We start from the raw sequence: 22,471 nt of genomic DNA on the forward strand, positions 1-22,471 counted from the left end.
TTTGACCGGCGACCAAAAGACTGGCGACCAAAAGACTGGCGACCAAAAGACTGGCGACCAAAAGACTGGCGACCAAAAGACTGGCGACCAAAAGACTGGCGACCAAAAGACTGGCGACCAAAAGACTGGCGACCAAAAGACTGGCGACCAAAAAGACTGGCGACCAAAAAGACTGGCGACCAAAAAGACTGGCGACCAAAAAGACTGGCGACCAAAAAGACTGGCGAGCAAAAAGACTGGCGAGCAAAAAGACTGGCGAGCAAAAAGACTGGCGAGCAAAAAGACTGGCGAGCAAAAAGACTGGCGACCAAAAAGACTGGCGACCAAAAAGACTGGCGACCAAAAAGACTGGCGACCAAAAAGACTGGCGACCAAAAAGACTGGCGACCAAAAAGACTGGCGACCAAAAAGACTGGCGACCAAAAAGACTGGCGACCAAAAAGACTGGCGACCAAAAAGACTGGCGACCAAAAAGACTGGCGACCAAAAAGACTGGCGACCAAAAAGACTGGCGACCAAAAAGACTGGCGACCAAAAAGACTGGCGACCAAAAAGACTGGCGACCAAAAAGACTGGCGACCAAAAAGACTGGCGACCAAAAAGACTGGCGACCAAAAAGACTGGCGACCAAAAAGACTGGCGACCAAAAAGACTGGCGACCAAAAAGACTGGCGACCAAAAAGACTGGCGACCAAAAAGACTGGCGACCAAAAAGACTGGCGACCAAAAAGACTGGCGACCAAAAAGACTGGCGACCAAAAAGACTGGCGACCAAAAAGACTGGCGACCAAAAAGACTGGCGACCAAAAAGACTGGCGACCAAAAAGACTGGTGACTAAAAGACCGGCGAACAAACGTCCGGTCACGCATTAGTACTATATTGCTAATACAATCAATAAAACTGCAATTGAGTTTCACCTCTGTATATTCCCTAATGTCATCAAATGTCAAATGACACTATGGATACAACTTATAGGCATGCCAAATTGGTTGGTCTCTGTGATGGACGTGGCTATAGTGAAGCAAAGCCATCTTGCACTGTGATAGGCCAATCGGGTTGGTGGAAATGGAGAAGATGTTAAAGTACACAAATGGAATGGTTCTTGTCTCAAAGCATTCACTTGTCGTTATTATTGCTAAACATGGCGTTTTATGGGTAAACAGAAAAACAAGATTCAACTTGATTGACATGTTAAGTAGAAATGAGGAATCATTATCAGCACATCGACATAAAATATATTTTTTCCTTGCTACTCTTTGTGGTGGTTAGAACAATTTCCGAGACAACTCCATTTGAGAAGGAGGAATTGATGTTTTTCTTTAACCCTTTTCTTTATATGCACAAAGATAACCCTGAAGGGAGAAATTCATATTTCAAAAAGCCTCCTGTCTACAGTAATTGGATTTGCCTCGCAATGTTTTCAATGAGGAAGGCCACACAATAAGGGCTGGACTGTTTCTTCTTCTTGTCTTTTTTTTTGCATTAAGTTTATCTTTTCCCCACAGAAACACAATTTATGAGTAGCTTCTTCCCAAGAGAAGAGAACAGTGCTTGATCTTTTTTTAAAATTAAAATTTCACCAACTAAAATTAAGTAGAAAAGAGGCATACAACAGGCCTTAGAATTTATCAACATACAAATGTTTTTTTAAATCGTTCTTTTACCAGAAAGAAACAACATGGGATTTTCATTGTATAGTATTTTTTACATTATTGTGCAGCTGTTGATGAAGTTAAAGTTTCACATCGATCGTGAACAACCATTCGATTGTACAAGGTACTATTAGTAGATTGCCTGAGAGTAAGATTTGATCCGGTTTGTCAGATTCCTACTTGCCAAAACAATGTCTCGTTTTTACCTCGACATCGCAAAGTGCCCACCGCAATACTCTCACATTTTTGAACATGCATATCTGACTCCTTTAACAATTGTTAATGTCTCATCCTAGTATGTTGCTGAGAGCCTCTGCTCACATAAACAAACTGTCAAAGTCTTTCATTTGAGGTTGATTTCATAGTTCTTTATTTGTTCGTAATAAGACGCCCCTCCCTCTGAATTCAGTGCTGTTTTGTTTGTGTATTCTTGTGCTATATTTGCTGTTGTCCAACATGGTTCACATGTCACCTAAGTTGGCAATTTGTAATATTAGTAGTCACAATACCTTGATCAGGACTGTTGACCAGTCAATAAGGTCGGTTGGCGTCTTTTGGCCGCTTTAACTGCACCTTCAGCCTCTTCATGCCTATTTGAAAGCCGTTCATGGCCTGGATGGCAGCTTGGGCGCTAGACGGGTTATCAAAACTCACAAAGCCTGAGATGGGAGCACAGAGGGGCGGAGGGACAAAGGGAATGGGAGAGTAGAGGAAAAAGGAATATCGGCAGGGATGGAAAGAGAGACGGGAGGAAGACGAGATGAGACAGTATTTGAAAGGCGGCCCTTTTAACTTGAAACAATGAGACGACAATAGCTCTTTGTTTCGTCCTTTCAACACATTAATTGAAAATTCGCAAATTAGGAAAAGATTACATAAAATAGCACAAAGCCTAATAAGGCAGATAATGAAATCAAAGAGAGAGCACACTTTCAGAAGTTCAAAGTGGATCTGTAACTGTGAACACAAAAAAACAAAAATGTCTGAGAAGATGTAACAGAAGAGGCATTTGAGAATTGAAACCATATTTTCAGTCTTTGTGATTTTTAGTTCAACAGCTTAAGGTTGTTAAAAATGGGCTCTTTGAGTGTATTTACTTTAATTTTTATTTAGCAGTGGTAATCCCATCGTTTGTACTTTTCAGGTTCTGTGATTGCTGATTGAAAACAAACAGAAGTGTAATATTTGGGCAGTGTCTAACTCTTGGAGTTGCAACAGTAGCTACAGTTGACACAATCAAACGTTACCATGCTTGCCTTTTCTGATATACTGTAGTTAGAACAAAAGCAATGGGAGAACAGTAAGCATTGTTGTTTCTCCACGGATATGAAGTTTTAATTATGCCAAGTCTACGATCTGTCCCAGAATGGTCTTTCATCTTAAAAAATGTCAACATTTTACTTTAAATGCTCATGTTTGGATTCTTGCGGTCATGGTGGTATGGATACGCGTATTAGCATGGGTGAGTGATCGACTTAAGTATGTTCAGACTCATTTATATACTACAGGATTGCCAGCATAGAAACGGGACTCCATAGCAAACTATGGACCTCATGTATTTGAAAGATGATGAGTTCTAATTTGTGTATATCTATATATACCATAACTAGTAGCTATTTCTTTCCAGCAAACCCATTGCAAAGACCTCAGTCATTGTCCTAGCATTGTACAAAAGAGAATGGTTTGACAATGTTCCACGTGACAATCCGCACAGGCGGGTAAAGGGCACCTGGTCGGGATGAGATCTGATTCAGGTGGTGGTGATGGTGGTGGTGGGGGTTACAGGATGTAGATGCCTGCAGCACTGAGTTATCACCTGGGTGTCACAACGCAATGAGAGCACAGGTTTCCAAACCGAGACTCAGTGCCCGTTCTTATCAGACACAGCTGTGATTGACGGCGTGAATTTTCTGCCTGCCAGCTGATTTCATCACACTGCTACAGGTCCAATTTAATTTGGGGGTAGAGGGCAGGCTTTTGTCAGTGCGGATGAGATAAGGCTGCTGCTTTTACAAACCTTTTAAACAAACAGAGCAGGCAAGGGCTTGTCAGTTGGCAGTGATCCTCCCTTCCAAATAGCCCACTTCCCTACTCGAACACTTTTTCTGATCTTACCAGCAGGATTTAATGAATTGCCATACGTCACATTTACATCCTCATGCCAAAAAGGGGCGCTAGGAAGTTGGGGAGGAAAGTATAAAGCTACACAAAGATTTCTGGACATGGTTTAATTGGCTGTTTTTACAAGATGGCTACAGCCGATTGGGTCCATGTGGGTGTTTTGGGAATGGAATCAGCATATTTGGATGCTGCTTAGTTTGTAGAATTTATGTACGGGTTAGTATTAGTTGGCATTCGACTTCAGTTTTTAAGAGTATGGAGAATTAATCAGACCAAAATATCCATACTTAAGAATTACAGTATCTGAATATTTTCACTGCTCTTTTGCCGTATAATTTTGCTTAAAAAAAGTTGTCATAGCGAATTAATATATATTTAAGCACTACATTGGTGTGCTTCGTTATACCGCAAACATATTTGAGGCAAATCAGCCCTCCAGGTCAAGGTTAATCAGCAATTAATTTAGCTAAAATTCCAAATGAATATTGTATTGACATCAATAATTGTTAATGCATAATTATTGCTGTGCTGTTTCTTTTTGTGGAAGAGTGTGGAGCTTGAATGGAGATGAGACAGCTTTATGCAAATAAAAAAAATCAGACCTAATTGAATTTCAGTTATTTGTATGGGAAAGGGAACTGCAGACTAAATCATCACGATCAAATATTTTGGTTTGAGGATTGCATTTTGAAGACATTATGACATCCGCTAAGCGAGATTTAATTATACCCACACAATGTCAATTCCTTTGAGCACCATCATTTTGATGATTATTTTTTCATTTTATGTATTTTTTGTACGTGTCCATGCACCTTTTACAACACCGTCTAGGTAGAAAAGAGAGTCTTGTCGGTATGCAGACAGCAAATTACTAAATCATTAGTTGCGCCAAGATTATTTCTCAGGAAAGCCAAGAATGCCTCTGTTTTGATAAAAAAATTGGCGCACTTAGAACCACATTTTCTTTAGTGTTCTTTAACTTTTCTACCTAACATTTTTTCGCCATTCTCTCCAGTGCACTGTTAGACACAATACCCACTCGTGTTAAAACTGGACTTTTAAGATATCATATCAAAATCATTCAGAAATTTAAGACAATCTTCTAACTACCGTATTTTCACGACTATAAGGCGCACCACATTATAAGGCGCACCCTCAATGAATGACATTTTTTCCATTTATAAGGCGCACTGTATTATAAGGTGCACTGTATTATAAGGCGCACTGTATTATAAGGCGCACTGTCTATTTTGGAGAAAATCTAAGACTTAAGTGCGCCTTATAGTCGTGAAAATACGGTAATTGCTATTGACTTCCAGGTATGAAGCACTCACTACACAGTCACCTCTAGAGCCAGCCATTGTTGATGTTTTGGATTTTTTTGTATAAAATCTTGCAGTGGGGGAGGAGCTATATAATGGAAGATTTTGTAAACTAAGATGGCATCTGGATATTTAACAGTATTGTTTCAGTTCAGGCGTTTGTGTTTTTTTAATATCCGACAGTGGTGGTTTTTCGTTTTTTTTTTCTTCCATATATAAGGCGCACTGGATTATAAGGCGCACTGTCTATTTTGGAGAAAATGTAAGACTTTTAAGTGCGCCTTATAGTCGTGAAAATACGGTACTTTAAGAATGGAACTTTGCCTTCAGTCTCTAGATATTAGAATTGAGACCTTAAGACAAGGGAATGAAAAAGATCTATTTTTTTTCTCCCCTCCATGACATTGTTTTAATTACCGAGTGAGTCAGACAGAGTTGACTTTCTCTAATGTACATTGTGTCCTGTTGAGTTACAGACAGTTAGGAAGTGGCTCCATCCTGAGATAGACAAAGAGGTTAGGTCGGTGGGGGTTGTTGAGTGCCTCATGGACAAGCGTGTCGAAGAAATGCTGAAAGAAAGCCAATGGTGGGAGTCTTCCTCACGCTCTCTCCTGGGTGCTGCTGTCCAACTGAATCAACACCAAGGTCCACACAAGTCTATTATTATCTCTTTAAGCTCCACAACCAACCTGATGAAGTGGTTGCTGTGGGGGAGGTAAAAGTTGGCGGGTGAAGGCGACGTTGCTAGGTTAGAATTGGGTGTTTTGGATAGAACAGGATGACAAAATGATGATGATGTGAATGCTGAATGAAAATGATAGCCAAGATGCTCACAAATGTTTAGTTTTTTTGACGATGAAGTAACACTAAGAGGGAGAATGAGAATGAGGGAGAAAAAAAAATGGTGCATTTCCCAGTTTACCCAAGAATTAATGTATTGCTTTTGTCATCTGTAGTTGAATTGTCAACATTGCACCAATGATTCAGCTTCTGCTAAGAAATGTGTGAACTGACCTTAATTTCCCCATATTTGTAGTTTTGCTTTGCCTGTAAACTGGTTGTAACAAAATACACGTGCAAACTCCCTCCCCAATGCACTGTTACCAAGCCTCACCAACTTCTCTAATAGGGTGGTTTCATAATAGGATGCTCCCTCTGCATGGTAGCTTAAAACACCACCTTAAAAAGGTTCAATGCAGCTTGACTGAGATAGACATTGCAGATTTAAAAAGGCAAATACTACTCGTAGCAAAGCAAAACAAGTCACGCTAAGGTTTCAAACACTTGACTCCATTTTATAAGACTCACCGAAACATTTGCTTTGATTGGTTGCTCTGTCCACAAATACTTTTGCAGAGATGACGTTGCCAAAAGGGAGGAACATTTGCATGAGTTCAGCATCCCCAAATTCCTGGGGCAGGTGATAAATAAATAGGTTGCATCCCTCTGGTCCTGACAACAAAAGAAATGTGGGAAATCAACATTAGGCCCGTAGTTGATAACCTATTCTTGCAACTCTTTTAAAGAGCAATGAGATTTGAAACCGATTCAACAAATGGTTGCAGTCAACTAGCACACTTCAATTCAACTCCAGATAGAGATGATCCCACACACACTTCACAAGTGCCAAACAGGCTTTCTCTACAGGGAAGCTTAATTTCATACCTCCTACATAGAATATTCATGCATCTCTAAGCTGTCTCCTACATACAATCATACAGATAAATAATTGAGATGTAGAAATCATGTCCAAAAAACATAATTTAACATCAGTGTAGTACATCCTTTTTTGTTTTATCACATTTGATGCTGAACCAATGCGAGTGTGTCCATGCATGTGCGGATCCCTGTGATTGCTTCTTTTAGCAATGGTGCTAAATGATTATGCATGCAGATAATTAATCCAATGAATATTTATAACCACTTAAATACATTGTAATGGACTGATTAAGCAGTCCGAATGTGAATTAGTGCACTTTTTGAATAATGACAGAGTAACTTTTCTTCTCGTCAGTAATGTTCTTTGAATGCAGAGTTTTTTTTTTACTTTGTATTCTAAGATGGCTTTCTTTTTTCATGTTGACCTCATGGCTCCCTTTTACCCTCCCTTTGCTAATTCAAAGCAGTGCACCAAAATTAAATGGAACACGGCAATTATCACCTTTTATCTCGGGTGGGCTCGTTTGCTTTCTCTTACCCTCTCGCTGTTGCTGGGGAATGATGGTCGGTTGTTGTGGGAATGCTTGGCTGATTGGCGCATAGGCGGCGGGGTAGGCTGCTGTTGCAAAAGGTGGCCGGGAGGTGGGGGAGCATCAAGACGGGATAATCACACCGCCGTATTCATATTGATGGGAAAAACAAAAAGTTACTTTTAGGTCAGTGTGTTGAACTGAATTTTGATGACATTTATGCCTCAGACCTCAAAGCATAATTAAGTAATTGAGGCCAGAAGCAATCAATTGACGGTGTTTTGCTTTGTGTTGCGTCATGTGAGAGAAGACGTGAAGTAGTCAAAAAGATACATCAAACAATACTAACGATACAATACCTTTTTTCAATACCTGCTGATTTTGGTTGTTTATACTTATTCCTACTCTGGTAACTGAAAACGTTACATTGCCTGCTCAGTCTGTGACGACTTTTGGTCGCCGGTCTTTTGGTCGCCAGTCTTTTGGTCCCTCTTGGTCTCCAGTCTTTTGGTCGCCGATCAAATGTACTTGAGTATTAAACAGTACTTCGATATTAAACTCTCTCTTTTAGATACTAAACTCTTTCTCTTAGATATAAAACACTCTCTCTCATGATTATAATTTTGAGAGCCGGCTTCGACAGTAAACTCTCTGTCACCATTTGACCGGCGATCAAAAGACTGGCGACCAAAAGGAACCAAAAAACTGGCGACCAAAAGACCGGCGACCAAAAGACCGGCGACCAAACGTCCGAGTACCGCTTAGTCAACAACATTCTTTTTCTGCTGGTGACAGTTGTAACTGTGCTACAAATTATTTCAAATATAATTGCTCACAATGGGAAATGTTGAAGGCAAACGAAATTAAAGGTATATTAATGTTACTAAATAGCTTGTGCCCTTGCTTCCACATACTGGTGTATTCTAATACATCGCAAAAAATGAGTCTATACACTGCCGCTCTCCCCAATTTGAAGACTTTAATCACTTGATGTCAGGCAGAAATGATTAGCCTACAATAGGCTATAGTCCTGTCTCATAGTCATAGTAGAACTATGACAATTTCTGGTCCTCAGTTATTTGTGTATTTTTGGAATTAAGACTTATACTCTGCATGTGGGCGCTCTATCATGTTAACACAAAATCCTTTCACAATCCCAGAGTAAAGCAGCCTAATCCGAATTGAAATTAGTCCGTTGTAAATGCTATCTTCACTTGTCAGAGTGTCTACCACTGTGACAGAGAAATAGGGAGGTGCAGATGCAAGAAAGACGGATCACCTGCGTAGTGTTGGACGCCAGCGTAAGCTTGCTGAAGAGGGTCGGTCACCGTCGGACTCTGTGCTGCATGAGAGGCGGTGGGGAGAGGAGGGAGGGAGGTGGAAAACAAAGAGAGGGTGGAGAGTAGTCAAGAGGGGCTCTGAGACAAAGAGTCTCTCTGTCCCACTCGCTGGGGTAGTTTGTTGAATTCTGTACATTTATGAAGGGTACCAATATAACAAATCCCCATTTGAATGCATGTTTGTTTTGGTACCAATTGCAGTACATTGGTAATAAAAGGATTGTGAGAATCCTAATGTAAGACGGATAATGTCGTTACCCTCTTTTGTATTTTAGCGTCTAGTTAATGTTTCATTGCATTGCTATGATCTCACACTATATGTAGCTGAGGTAGTGATTGCCACACCCCTTACTAACTTCATGGAAGTCAGTTGGCAAACAATATCCACATCGATCTTAAAAAAAACAGTAGTGCTTTGAGGGAAATCTGGCAAAACCGACTATGGAGAGCCATTGGAGGGGAGCAAGATCCCGCTGAGAGATGGCAGCAGATATTTGGGTTGTCATCCGCCTCAGTTCTTCAAAATTGCCTGTTTGACCCAGATGTTTACATCAAATATTAATAACATGCCAAACAAACCACTTTGTAGTTCATTACAACTGCCACTCTCTTTGCATAATACACAAGCAAGGGAGTGGGAGTCCTGTCACTTCTTCAGCAATTTCTCCCAGACAGCATCAAAGAGCTCAGGACAGGCTGACATGCATCAAATTAATCAGAATGGATTGAAAGGTGAAAGGATTGATTCATCATCACATGGAGGTTGGACCCTCCAAAAAAAAATGCCAACAGCACAGTTCACTGGCCCCGAGCTTAAAGAGCTTGCAATCAGAAATATGTCATCTGAAGGTAAACTCGAAAAAGACCTGTCAGTTTTTAAATCGTAACAAGTGATGCCATTCAACATGTCATATGCAACATGTTGATCATCAGGTGACATTTGTGTTTAAAGACAATTTCTTATCACAAATCACTATTCCTATACTCACCTGGGTAAGGGTGAATGCCGTTGGTGTAGATGGGCTCGGATGTTGGCTGCCCATTGGTTTGCGGTGCCAGGGCACTAAATCCATTGACACCAATGGGGGTGGCTATGCTGGGAACGGCGGTTGCAGTGATGCCTGGGGGTGTGCTGGTGCCTGTAAAAGAAACAATGTATTTCATTTTTGTGAAAAAAAATGGCGAAAAATTTCAATGAAAATTTGCTCTCATATTAATTCCAAATATTTTATTGTTGTTGCTCGGCATTTCAAAAATGATCTGTACTGCTTATCCACACAAACATCACAGAGGGCGCTGGAGCCTATCCCAGCCAACCACGGGGAACAGGCTGGGAACACCCTGAATTGGTTGCCAGCCAATTGCAGGACACACAATAAAACAGACAACAACTAACACTCACATTTACACCGATTGGAAATCGAACCCATACTGCCCGAACTGAAGTGAACCACTACGCCATTGAGTGACTTTTAAAAATGATTAACCGCTGTATATTTGGTAGATTGGTAATTAGTGTAGTTTTTTTAAATTTAAAATTGCTTATTGTTCCTTAATTTTGTAGAAACACATTTTCATTGTTTTCGGTGTTTGAAGCCAAAATATTTTACCACAAAGTAACAATGTCTCTCTTGTTTTAGGGACTCAGCTTGTGGTTGTGGGCTTAACATTTCACTTTCTTCATTTTGTATTCTATTCAGTCACGCATAGTAAACAGTGAAAGCTACGCTTGTTTTGGACAATCTCTGGAATACCTTCCTACCCTGTTTCCACTTGTTTTGTTCTTTTAACCATAGTTATTAGACTGAATAATTTATTGTAAAATTTGTTTCTAAATGAATTATGAATTTACTCACCAGGGTGAATGACTATTCAACACATTTGCATCACAGTTTGAAGGTTGTACATTTAAATGATTTATTAGTTAGTCTTTTAGTGAGTGTATTTTACAATATAATGCTCTATTTTAATGTAACAGACACTTTAACCTGTCAAAGTATACTTTCATAACCATGTTCACTTTTCACACACTTCACAAAACTTCAATCAGATTTTACAGCCATTAGTCGTTGATTGTGTTTAGTTAATTTACAATTACGTCAATGTATTACAAAGCTTTTAAACCAGTCCACTTCAAATTCATCACTTTCTTTAAATTAATCCCATCAAACTAGCTGGGGATTAAAAGATCAAAAATAATTCATAATAGAGAAAACTAGGATTAGCATCATTTCTAATTTAAATAAATTGTAATTGAGCATTTTTTAAAGATGATAAGAAGGCAATGACCCAAATATGAATGTCAGTGAGGAGATAACATCTTTTAGATGAACAAACTCCAATTTCAGTTGGAACATTGCATAAAATAAAAATAATATATATTTTTTTCTAGAATTTTCTGCCTAGACCTGATAAAATTATTTTTTACCTCCAAATATAGCAATACTGTGATTTTTGAATTTCACTTGATGAACAATTATGAAATTTTCTGCTGTTTACAAGGAAGGATGAGGTTCACCTCTTTGTGAATAACTACGTGTACAGTTCAAGAAAAATGTTTGCAAACATACAATTGCAAGGATTTCATTGTCTCCAGACCCTAATATAATGAAATGATTGTGAGAATCTAGAATAATTCGTGCCAAAGCATCAAGGTTTTGCACAACATAAAATGCCATGACCTTAAATCTTACAGGCAGAGAGCTGCATTAAAAGCCAGCATTTGTGTAAACACTCTTGCCTCATGGGCGCAGGAACACTTCAAAAGAATCATTATTATTATTTTTAACATTTCACTGCTGCATCTCTAAATGCAAATTAAACTCTATCACACAAACTAAAAGCCATGTATATATTTGCATCCGGCCCATGATCATCAGAGAGAGATTAAGTGGAAAAGTGTCCTGCAGTTTGATATTGAAATTTTTCGAGGTTTTGTATTTTTAATGACGGATGTCCAGATTATCATTGGCACAATCTTCAAAAGCTCTCATCTGTGATTCTATGAGTGTGTACAGACATTTTAATGGCAATCGTTTTTTTTCCCCTACACGTGAAGCCAACATTATTTGTAATTATTGCAATCTCAGTTACCCATCAATATAGTAGCATGTAAAATATGATAAGATTAGAACTTTATTTCATCCTGTATTTGGGAAATTTCCTTGGTTGCAGTAGCGAGACAGACACAGACATTATAGACCTAGCTAAAATGGCTGAATTGAACTTTTCTTCTATTTTGGGGCCCCTACCTGTCAGAAATTAATTTAGGATAACATTTCCCAGTTTGTTTTAGAGATTACAGTGTTTTCCAAAATATCCCAACTTCATTGGATTAACAGTTTGTAGTAGGCAGCCTTATGTCAACTTGTCTGCACTCCTCTTTGCTGATGGATTCTTATTATTTTCTAATCCAAAACGAAGGGCATTTAAGGCATCTGGGATTACGTTTGATAGGCATTACCTGGTACGTGTAGGCCTTGTGGATTACAGATGCTCTATACAGCGTTGAAGCACTTTATTTAATGTATTTGCAATGACCCTGCCTTTCAGGCTGCCTGCCTACTTAGTGTCGAGCTGTCAAAAAAAGTCGTTCTCGACAACGGGCAAGAAGGTAGTTCAAACCGGGGTCCGGGATTATCGCGCATGAATCGTCGCACTTATATTTGCTAAACCAAGGACTCGAAATCCAAAGTCATTGGGATTGGCAGCGTTCCCAGGACGGGAAAAAAAAACCACCGTCATGGAGAACGGGTGACAGCAAGGCAGTGAGAGATAATGAGAGCGAGAAGAAAAGTGTAATGCGCCTGCCAATGAATGTGGAGCGAATGCTGTACATGTCCTCCCATCATTGCCTCCCTTCAGCGCAGGCTTCTGTCAGCCCAGAAAGTGGAGTCTTAAAAAATGTAACAAGGGCATATGTACAAAGACCTTGGATGAATTTATTACAGCTGCTTTTCATAGCCCTGACCGTAAAAATTTGTATTCCTACAGTTGCTTGGAAATCTAGAAAATACTTGGGTGTTTGAGAATGGGCTTTTCAAGGCTTTAATATTGCTTGAAATCTAGATTGTTACTGTTTCTGACAAAGATACTTGTGATTTGTAGATGATGTCGTATAATAAGAAAATACAATATATATCGATGGGTTAGTAAAGTAATGGAATAATCATTGCTCAATAAGATTTCCTGAAACATTATTGAAATGAAAGGGATCTTTACGCATTTATAACTGTAGATTCTCCTTTTTTATAGATATATTTATTCTAGCCACCCAATTGTGTTGTGGTTTATTCATCTGGCTTCAGTTTTGGATTGATTCCCACTTGGTGGCCATGTGATTATTGTTGTCAGTCTTGATGTTTGCCCGACAACTGACTGGCAACCCTTCTAGGGTATAGTCCTCCTTGTGCAAAATTCAGCTGGGATAGGCTACAGCACCCCATGATATTGACTAAGATGAGCAGAATTGAAACTGAAAGAATGGATTGGTATTTCTTAGGAATCGTAGGATAATGGTGTTGGTTTTGTGTGATTTTTAAGAAGGTTATTTAGTTCCAGAGTTCATGAAGGTACAGTGCATCCAAGAAATATAAATACGTTAGTCTTTTTAGTGTGTATATATATAAAAAAATGCCCAATGGTGTATTGAAATAAAAAAATCAAATCCACACGATACCTGAGGATGGTGTCATTGGTGTCGCTACCAGGCCGTTGACATTGAATGCTGCCATTTGCTGCATTTGCGCGGCAGCAATGGCTGCCATGGGGTTCAGGTAGGACCCTTGTGTTGCTGCCATCAGGGCCGCTTGCTGTTGCATCATCTGCTGTCGGATTAGAGATCAGCGGGCGGGGGTTGGAGAGAAAGGACGGAGAGAAGAGTGAAATAGCCGTAAGAGCGGAACAATTTTACTCCTACATCCCTGTTTCCTTGGCCCTGCACTGTTCTTGGACCGTATACCCCCTCACCTCAAAAGTTACTTTCCAATTACCGGTCCGTAACACACATTTGTGGTCATTTCAATGCCCCATGATTAGACTAAGTGCTGATGATCCAATATATGCCTATATACACTCTTCATGTGCTTGAAGGAGGGAAGGTAGATGAAGTAGAAGGATTTTTAAAGCGTGAGTGGGCGATTCTCACCTGTCAAGATGAGTTGTTATCTACCGAGTGAGTGCAAAATCTCAGACTTCTAACTCGGGCTGTGACTTTCATGTGTGAATATGAAACGGTGGTGCTAGGGGGATGGAGGGTGGGGGGCGAGGAGCGCTGTGGATGAGACTGGTGTTGTTTCTAATGACGTACTGAAGTCAAGAGTGCAAGGTAAAATGTGCTGGCGGATGAAATTTAAAGAAGTTATCCTGAAACAACTTGGGTGAACTCAAAGTACGGAAGATGCACAACATAGCAATGCATAATAGAAAAAAAACATTGTCAAACAACCAGGAAAAAAGACTATTAAAAAGTGGTGGCTCATTCTTGTAAGTGTTGTATCACAAATTCATCCATAATTGAAGTACACATACATCTTCTATTCTGATGGCGTTCTGCGTTGGCATTGTTACTCAAATTTTGAGTTCATTATGTTCATAATCTCACAACTACATCCACCCTGTATAAAATTGTACCAAATTGGAATTACATATATTTTTAATATTTTTTTTAACAGAAACATTTCTACATGTCTGCTGGTTTTGCTCAAAAACATTTAAAAGGTAGTTTGGCAAACTTACTATTTGCAGTTTTTTAAATGTTTTATCTAGAAAAAATATCTAATTACTTTAAAGAAACAAAATAAAAAATACTGTGCAATTTTTTTAAAGCATTGAACTCCAAAATGGCAATAATATATGTTAAATATTTGGTATGTTGTATTATATTAGACTATGCAGGTGTACCCAATGTTGTGGCCAGTGAGTGTATTACTTAAAGTGAATATCATCACATTCCTAGTGGGAAAGAAGTGAGGTCAAACCTTCAATGACAAGCGTTTTGTTTTCTTTTTTCAAGCTCACCGTCTCCTCCCCTGCCGGGCTGAGACTTACAGCGTGAGAGTAGGCGCCATAGGCCCCAAACTGGATAGTCATGGGGCTGAAGATGCCGAGCTGACCCGCCATCTGGTGCATTCGACGCAAGGTCCGCTCCTTGTCAGTGTCTGCAAATTTGACCACCAGGCTGGAGGAGGCGCCCTATAGGTAGGAACACACATTAAAATATGTTATGTAGGGTTTCACATGGCGTACAACGGATTACCTACGGTGAGGTACTGAACTAGGAACTCTATGATCTCAGGGCAATTTTCATTGAGCTCTTGTTTTGCCTTAGGCTTGAAGTAAATTGAAAAGGTTTTAAAGTCTTTATTTTTTTAAATGAAAAAGGTGGATTTGTAATAACTATTTTATGTCAAACTATTTTAATCCAAATTGTTTTTTTTTTAAATCCCCACGTTGATATTGGTTGTTATGAATGGGAAAAGTTGCAGGTTAATTGTTTGCTAAGGTGCTCAAAGGAATACAGATATAATTATATAAAATATATATTCAAAGAAGTGAGATTGACTTGTTTATAATAAAATAAACCGCAGATAAATACATAAAATGGATTTATGGCAAAAGTCTATTCAAAAGACTTTGGTTTTCCAACTGTCCTAAAGCTTAGTAAAAATTGCAACGCTTATTTGGGGCCTTCAATCTCTCTGGAGTTGTCTTCTCTTTGTTCCCATCTAACCACTGGGCTTAGGCGTACATTTTTCATGACTGTCGATATAAATGGAGAGTGTGCTCGACCATTTTTTTCTATACTGATGTCTTGACATCCATCAAGGAAGACAGTGGAACTGAATATGCAACTATTATGAGTGCATTCATTTAGCTGTCAACATTAAATGGAAGACAATGGTGATTGATGCACGCTTTTGCGAACTTTCAAACTCTAAGGAAATTGTGATCCTAACCAGATCCCGCAGGCCTTACAGTCGCTTGGCAGTGAAGCTCTGCTGCATACAGTAGCGGGTAATTAGATCCGACCAGAGCCTTTGGCATATGAAGGGCGAAGTATTGACTAATGGCTTATCCTTATAGCAGATAAAGTTCCATATTGAGTCCTGCACTCCCGAGTTTGCATGCATTCAATAAAATCATTTCAGAAACAGACCACAGTCAGTTCCTCTTGTGACATCCAAAGCGTTAAAAAAAAAATCACTGCGAGTAGACTGCTGTTTAATTAAAAATGCTGCATGCTTGGAAAGAGCACTGGGATGGAAGGACACAGGAATTACAGGGTGTCAGGGAGGATATGATTAGTAAGATCATAAAAGCAATGACATCAAGATTAAAAAAAAGATCAAAACCATTGGATTCTGTCATAAAATGTCTCATACCCACAGGGTCAGTAGTAATTGAGGCTCTGGTTTAGATTTCTATTGTCTCCTGGTGTTTGAACTTGAAAATTGGGAGTGGAGTGACCAATAGTGCCATGCCCTTGTTTTTCACACATGAATGAAGTAATGGTGAGAAAGCTATACCCAGATGCTCACCATGTCAGAATGAATGAGCATGAGGACTAGTTTTATCTCAAAAGAAAAACATAGAAGCAGGGATGTCTTTGTCCTCTATGAACAAGCATTGCAATGGAAAAATACCAATATGATACCATTTGGACAAAGACACTGTATTACAATAGGAGAGCATTATCTTATATTATTTAGCTTTCATCCATAAACCGGCAGGATATATTGGGTTCATTGTTGTTTGTAGTTGAGGTTAATTTGGATCTTATTTTAAGATGATGGATAAATAAACACCGCTTGAGGTTTTCACATGGCTCAAAAAATGCATATTTATCTTAAATTTTTAATCAAGTAACATTTTTTAAGTTGTTTGTTGCTTTTACAGTACATAAATAATTTAAGCGAGCATGGTGGTAGACCTTAGGTACTATTTCTGTACACTGTCTAAATTTCAACCAAATGATATAGCCTCTATCATGAGACATTTTGTCATTGCATCCGAAAATGTAAACATTGTGCTGCACATCACATTTTTTTGTAGGCATATTCCTCTGGCTCAGTGCCATTTCAATTAGGTAAATCAATAACCTGACATGGCATTAACAGTTTTCTTTTCCATTTGTAATTGGATTCCATGGCACATTCTGACCTTTTCCCACTTCTTGCTCAACTTTGGTGGTCATTTGAAGGCGCCAGGCGGTTCGGTTTAATGAGGCAGACAATGAGCAAACATTGTTCGTGTGCGTTGCTGCCAGCCAATCCTTTCCACCACAGTGACGAAGCCTGCCATAGCATAGCTTAGCTCACATCTCGTTTTCACATATTCACATACTACCTCAGAAAGAATGACCAGTGAAAGCCTGAGGGGGGCTTTGTTGTCAACTAAAAATAAAATAAACATAAAAACAGACACATACAAAATGGATCTACATATTTTATATATATTTTTTTCATCATTGAATCCGAGGACCCTGATGTATATGAGTTATGGGATTCATCTTGTGGATCGACAATTTCCAATTAAAAAAAACGTACGTTAAGATTGTAATGAAGAAACAGGTGGCAGCAAATGAAGGAGAAAAAAAACCTCTCCCAACTGGATTCAAAAAATCCCAAGCTGACAAACAAACAGAATAATAACCTCCAGCGGCACGAGTCCTCATATCTAGAGAGAAAATGAATTTGCTGAATTTGATAAGGGCCAACGGGGAGCCGTCACTTTTGACAGGTACAACGAAGGAATTTGCCACGGGTTCAAAAACTAATCTAATTTTTTAAACAACACACTTGACTTGTGAAAATCTTCCTATATTGGATTTTATATAGAACGGGAAACGTGGCAGTGGAACAATACACAGCGGTAATTGAAGGATTAGAACTCGACTACATTTGTGGAATGGCATTAGGCTTTATCTGAAGTACTTACAACTCAATTGTGTGTAAAATATGTGCAAACAGGTAAATAGCCTAATTTACTTCCATCTCGAACACGATTATGAAATATTTCAGCAAGCTATTCTCGGGAGGAATAATAAGCACACATATTATCAATAATAAAGTTTGAGCCCCCGGTGGACAAAACTACTTCTTTTAAAAAGCATAAGCGAAAGTTTGTTGACACATTTGAAACTCTCAGGGTATTAATCGGCAGTATGTAATGAATTAATTGAATGTATGATAGTGAGTTCGTTGGTAAATGAGTGAACTCCCATAGGGCCTTGTGTTGAACGGCTGGTAAAACCACTCGGGAAGATTGTCGCTCATTAGTAGTACATGTTGCTGTCTCGGCTTGGCCTTTCTGCTCTACCCCCTAAAGACTGCTGCAGCTGCCAAGTAAAGCCACATAAGTCCAATAACACAAAGGAATAGCAATGTTTCCTTTTAGATTTTTGGATGAAATGACAAGATTGGTCATTTGCCTGCGGTTTCTTTGACAATACGGCTGTGATAATTGGTTAAACATAGTGTGTTATAATTCGGACAACCTCGGTCCCTGCAAAGTTGCTGATTATACTCTCTCAAGGCAACATAGTGTTGGTATTTCAGCTATATATCAATTCCCCAAGGCAGCATTATCTTCAGCAAAATGTTTTTAAATGTATTGAACAATAGCCATATGCCCCTTCACCCTATTAGTTGTTTGCAATTCAAGTTTTGTTGCACTTTTATATGTTGGTTTATGACATTTTCACAGTTTGACATACTATCTGTGCACTCAAACGTTGAGAAACACTAAACTGAAATGCTAACTAATATATCACCATAGTACCTTTCTCCCATTCCATGAAATGTATTGAATAGAAACTGAAAAAAGAGTTACTGATTACTTCACTCGGTGCTACTCTTTCTGAAATATAAAACCATAAACAAGTATAATAAATTCTTGCAAGAAAACTAATCGAAATATTCGTTATGTATAGAAATGTGTGTAAGTCTTGCTACTCTCGGACAAAGGACATCCAAAACCGTTACAGCCTGTTACGGTTTGAGATTCCAGAACACCTCGCTATTTGATGCACTACATGCTGCCACCGAAATGCTCTCTGGCTCGGTCTTATCTCTCATTAATCCACAAGTAGTCTATCACACACCTGTATGCTCTTGTTGCTGCCAACGTCGCTGAAGCTCCACGGGGCCTGTCAGCCGTACTGTGACAGCCAACATGACAATGGCGGCAATTTGCTCAACGCCATCCGCCTGTGTGCCTTACCCTTGCCACATTCTGTTTTGAAGATTTGCCACATGCATGTCTCTTTTGCATGACTCAACACAGACCTTCTGTCATTTCAGTTACTGTACTTTCAGAATAATCTGTAGTTTGCATCTTTTCATGACTTTTATCCATACAAACATTTGGTCAAAATTGGCTTGTTACTTTGGCTTTGCCCTCCACAGATGTAAGAAACAGAATCCTTTTTTATCAGCCAAGTTTGTTAGAAAGGCACATGGGATTTGTTTTTGCTACTTAGAGCCACTCTTGTATTACAGCAAACAAGCCATTACAACAACAAAAAACAGTACAGCCTGGCTGCAAGCTAAATTCTTGTTCTTCTTTTAGTCGGCATTTTATGAAAAATGACTATTTTTTTAAGCAAAAAAAGTCTTGTTCAATGTTTTAAGTTACCTCAATATATTTAGTCTATAAGTAAATTTGCATATTTTGCACTTATCGCGGAAATCAGTTCTTCACTCTTACCAGAGATGAGTCTGTGCTTGTACTTATAGCATGGTTAATAGTTTACTTATGTATTTAAAGTGGCAGTGTTTGTGTGTCAAGTTTTTGTTTATATTTATTTTTTGTTATTTTATTTTTTATACAAACCAAATCATGCCTCATGCTATGTGGTTGTTAATGACGTGGCAGTGACATTATCCAAATGAATCTCCCTGTTTCTAGCATACTAGTTTGATCTTAATGTCTCCTTCCTTATTAATCTGGGAGGAATTGTTATTTGGGGCAGAAAGAGAATAACAGGTGCAGGAATAGAGGCAGAGGATTTTAATTGATAGAGTATTAGTGAACTTTTTGGATGGCTGCTTGTTGATCAGCTTGAGGTCTGTTTAGGCATCCATTTGTTGCCACGGACAGTTCATCTGCAGCAGAGCTCAAGCGGCTTAATGGCTCAAGCTAATGTGACGATTGCCAAGAATGCAGATGAACAACATGAACTGTATCGAAGACTGTAAAATTGAGGTCTTTTATAGATTTTTGTGAAAGAAAAGGGAATATATTGGGAAATTTGGGTAAAGCCAATGTAAAGAAGAATAGGAGGCGTACGATAGATAAATGTTCACCTTGAGTTTTTCAAATGTAGGTAAATCGGTGTTCTACTAGAAGCGGTGATCTTTTTTCTGTTTTTAAATGCTTGGCTGGTTGGTTGTTAGAATTTGTTTATGCAGTTTACATGTATATAAAGCCTCTCCAGGGCAACTGTGCACAAAGTTAAACCCTTCTGTCCCTCTGTTGCTTCTTCACTGTAATGTAAAATGGGGCCACATCAAAAAGAAGTGCGAATTACATCTGGTTTCATGGCTGCCAGGAAGCATCCGTAAATATTTATCGCGGCACATCAGTGAAGTGTGTGAAGAGTGGATGTTTGCCAGAGATTGTGTGTTTGTGCGTATGTGCATGAGTATCCTGAGATGCGTCATTTCTTATACTTTTGCGGCCTTGTTTGTGAAAGTTGGAAGCGTATAAAATTCATAATTAACTGCCATTTGACGACAGCTTCCGGTTCTTGTGGCCCTATTTAAACTGTTCCAGATAAACAGCATGCAGTGCAATGCATTAGGTGAAAGTCAACAAATATTTTGGGGAACTTCAGAGAATCCACTAAAAGACATTTGCCGCCAGAACTCATTAAAAAAAAACTGAAAATAAATACAACCAAAAGAAAATACATAGCAAAATGCAGCCCAGTTCTATAGCCTTGACCTTGATTTATAGTAATAGTTTAAAATTGTTGCCTAGGGTGAAGGTAGACTGATGAATTACACGTTTGACATTAATATGAATACCTAATATGTTCATAATAGCCAGGCTAAAATGTAGAGAAACAGTTCAGGCAAGACTTTATTGATCTGACATTGTTTTGTAGATCAATTTCAACTCCTGAAAATGCATGTCATTGTTATGGACGTACTTGTTAACCCACCCATCTAGTCGCCATCTGAAAAGGCTCCTTTATAAGTGTTTTAAATATTTAATATATGCTCCCTAACAATGGCTAAAATGAACCCATAATTCACGGCTTTCACAAGCTCCTTCTCCATCAGGCCTGTGTTTTGGATGAAGGCTTTCACCTTCCATGCCTTTAGATTACGTAGTCAATGCATGCACTGTCATCTATATTTAAAAAATATTATACATCTCGTTTTCATGAGTTTGGAAGAAAAGCTTCCACAAGTGAGCGAATGTGTTGGGATCAGAAACAAAATGCAAAAAAATATATTTAATTAAAATACAAAAAAAATATAAAAACAAAAAATATATATAGTTAAAATACAATATGTATGTATATATATATATATATATATATATATATATATATATATATATATATATATATATATAATTTAAAATACAAAAAAAATGAATATTATTAAAATACTGTAATCAGGTTAAGATCACATTTAACGTTGGGAACAGTTTTAAGATGGTTTATCTTGGGCTCCTTCTTTCACACAGAATCTTAACATTTAACTTGGTTTAAGTTTTAAATATCTCACGAACACGACCTGGAGAGCGGGTTCCCAAAAATTTGCTTTAGTCACAGTTGCCCCCTCCAAAAAAAGAAAAAAAAACCTCCAATGTGAAGCCCCAAATTATACACCCATTTACATTTTCAAAAGCAGGATCTGCAGCATTTATCTTATAGCAGAGCTTCATTGCCTGCATGTAAAAACAGTCCTATCTCCTTGTGATAAGAGAATACTTGCGCATACCTTTGCGTGAGTTTTCACTTGCCTGCACCACACATTGTTCCAAATTAGCACTTTAGATCAATAATCTCTTGCAATGATTAGTAGGAACGGATACTAAAGGTTTACGTATTTTAAGATTGAAGATTGACGTTACTTTGTATTTGTGATTATATTAGTGTGATATGATGTTGTATATGGAAGATGTTCAAGTTTGAGGCAATACATTTTTAATATTTTTAGTGTTTTTATTTTTGTGTTGGCGTAGACTTCTGTTTTGCTCTTTGCCCAAGAAAACTTATATTATATTCTCTTTTGATGTCTCGTATGCAAACATCTAATGTGTTTTGCAAATCTGTCAAAATCCATTTTCTCGATCTAATTTCTACCAAAAGGTCTTCTTAAATTTTCCTCCGATCAAAGCCTCATCCATGTCATTAGCATGAATTATGTAAGAAGTATTTCACATTAGCCTCCCCATCGTTCTTTGACCGCCAATTGAACCGCTACTCGTAAATAACATCCCATATAAGAAGACATTGGCGGCAAAATGTCTCCGGGGAACACGTTTAAGGATGTCTGGCGTGTGAACAGTCGTCATATCTTGTGTAATATTCAAATGGAACGACGATCAGTTTGCTGAGAGGCTACTTTGAATAGACGTAGAAAAGAAATGGTGCAAATAAAAAAAAGAAAAGAAAAGCGCCATGTACTGTAAGTAGACCAGTGCTGACTGTTGGGATCTTTTGTCTGCGATAACAGTAAAAATGCCTGCGGTATCTTGATAGATTGTATATTTTAGGTCCCTCCATAGACATTCTACATCAGTTTTTGTTGAGAATATTTGCCTATAATAAAACATAGTGTAAACTGTAGAATCTTTTCTTTAGAAATTTAATGACTCTCACTTGTAG

The 22,471-nt window shown here is 38.5% G+C and overlaps 1 protein-coding gene and 1 long non-coding RNA gene across 7 annotated transcripts in view; one reads left to right on the forward strand and one right to left on the reverse strand.

Annotated features, from left to right (window-relative positions):
- Positions 1-22,471, forward strand: part of LOC144194558 (uncharacterized) — a 195,993-nt gene that overhangs the window by 63,234 nt on the left and 110,288 nt on the right. The window contains exon 2 of the long non-coding RNA XR_013325914.1: positions 14,639-14,823. This is a non-coding gene — a long non-coding RNA (uncharacterized LOC144194558). The remainder of the gene's footprint in view (positions 1-14,638; positions 14,824-22,471) is intronic.
- Positions 1-22,471, reverse strand: part of celf6 (CUGBP Elav-like family member 6) — a 132,271-nt gene that overhangs the window by 9,239 nt on the left and 100,561 nt on the right. For 2 of the 6 annotated variants that reach the window (XM_077713709.1, XM_077713708.1), the window contains exons 6-12: positions 14,674-14,817; positions 13,304-13,451; positions 9,615-9,764; positions 8,565-8,627; positions 7,294-7,374; positions 6,405-6,548; positions 2,163-2,312 (exon numbers count right to left, since the gene is read on the reverse strand). In XM_077713709.1, the coding sequence (XP_077569835.1) occupies positions 2,185-2,312; positions 6,405-6,548; positions 7,294-7,374; positions 8,565-8,627; positions 9,615-9,764; positions 13,304-13,451; positions 14,674-14,817 (858 nt within the window). In that variant the 3' untranslated portion in view covers positions 2,163-2,184. Of the gene's footprint in view, positions 1-2,162; positions 2,313-6,404; positions 6,549-7,293; positions 7,375-8,564; positions 8,628-9,614; positions 9,765-13,303; positions 13,452-14,643; positions 14,818-22,471 lie in introns of all 6 variants that reach the window. The other 4 variants (XM_077713707.1, XM_077713703.1, XM_077713704.1 and 1 more) reach the window with 3 other exon arrangements.

Source organism: Stigmatopora nigra, chromosome 3 (genome assembly GCF_051989575.1).
Source record: "Stigmatopora nigra isolate UIUO_SnigA chromosome 3, RoL_Snig_1.1, whole genome shotgun sequence".
NCBI lineage: Eukaryota > Metazoa > Chordata > Actinopteri > Syngnathiformes > Syngnathidae > Stigmatopora > Stigmatopora nigra.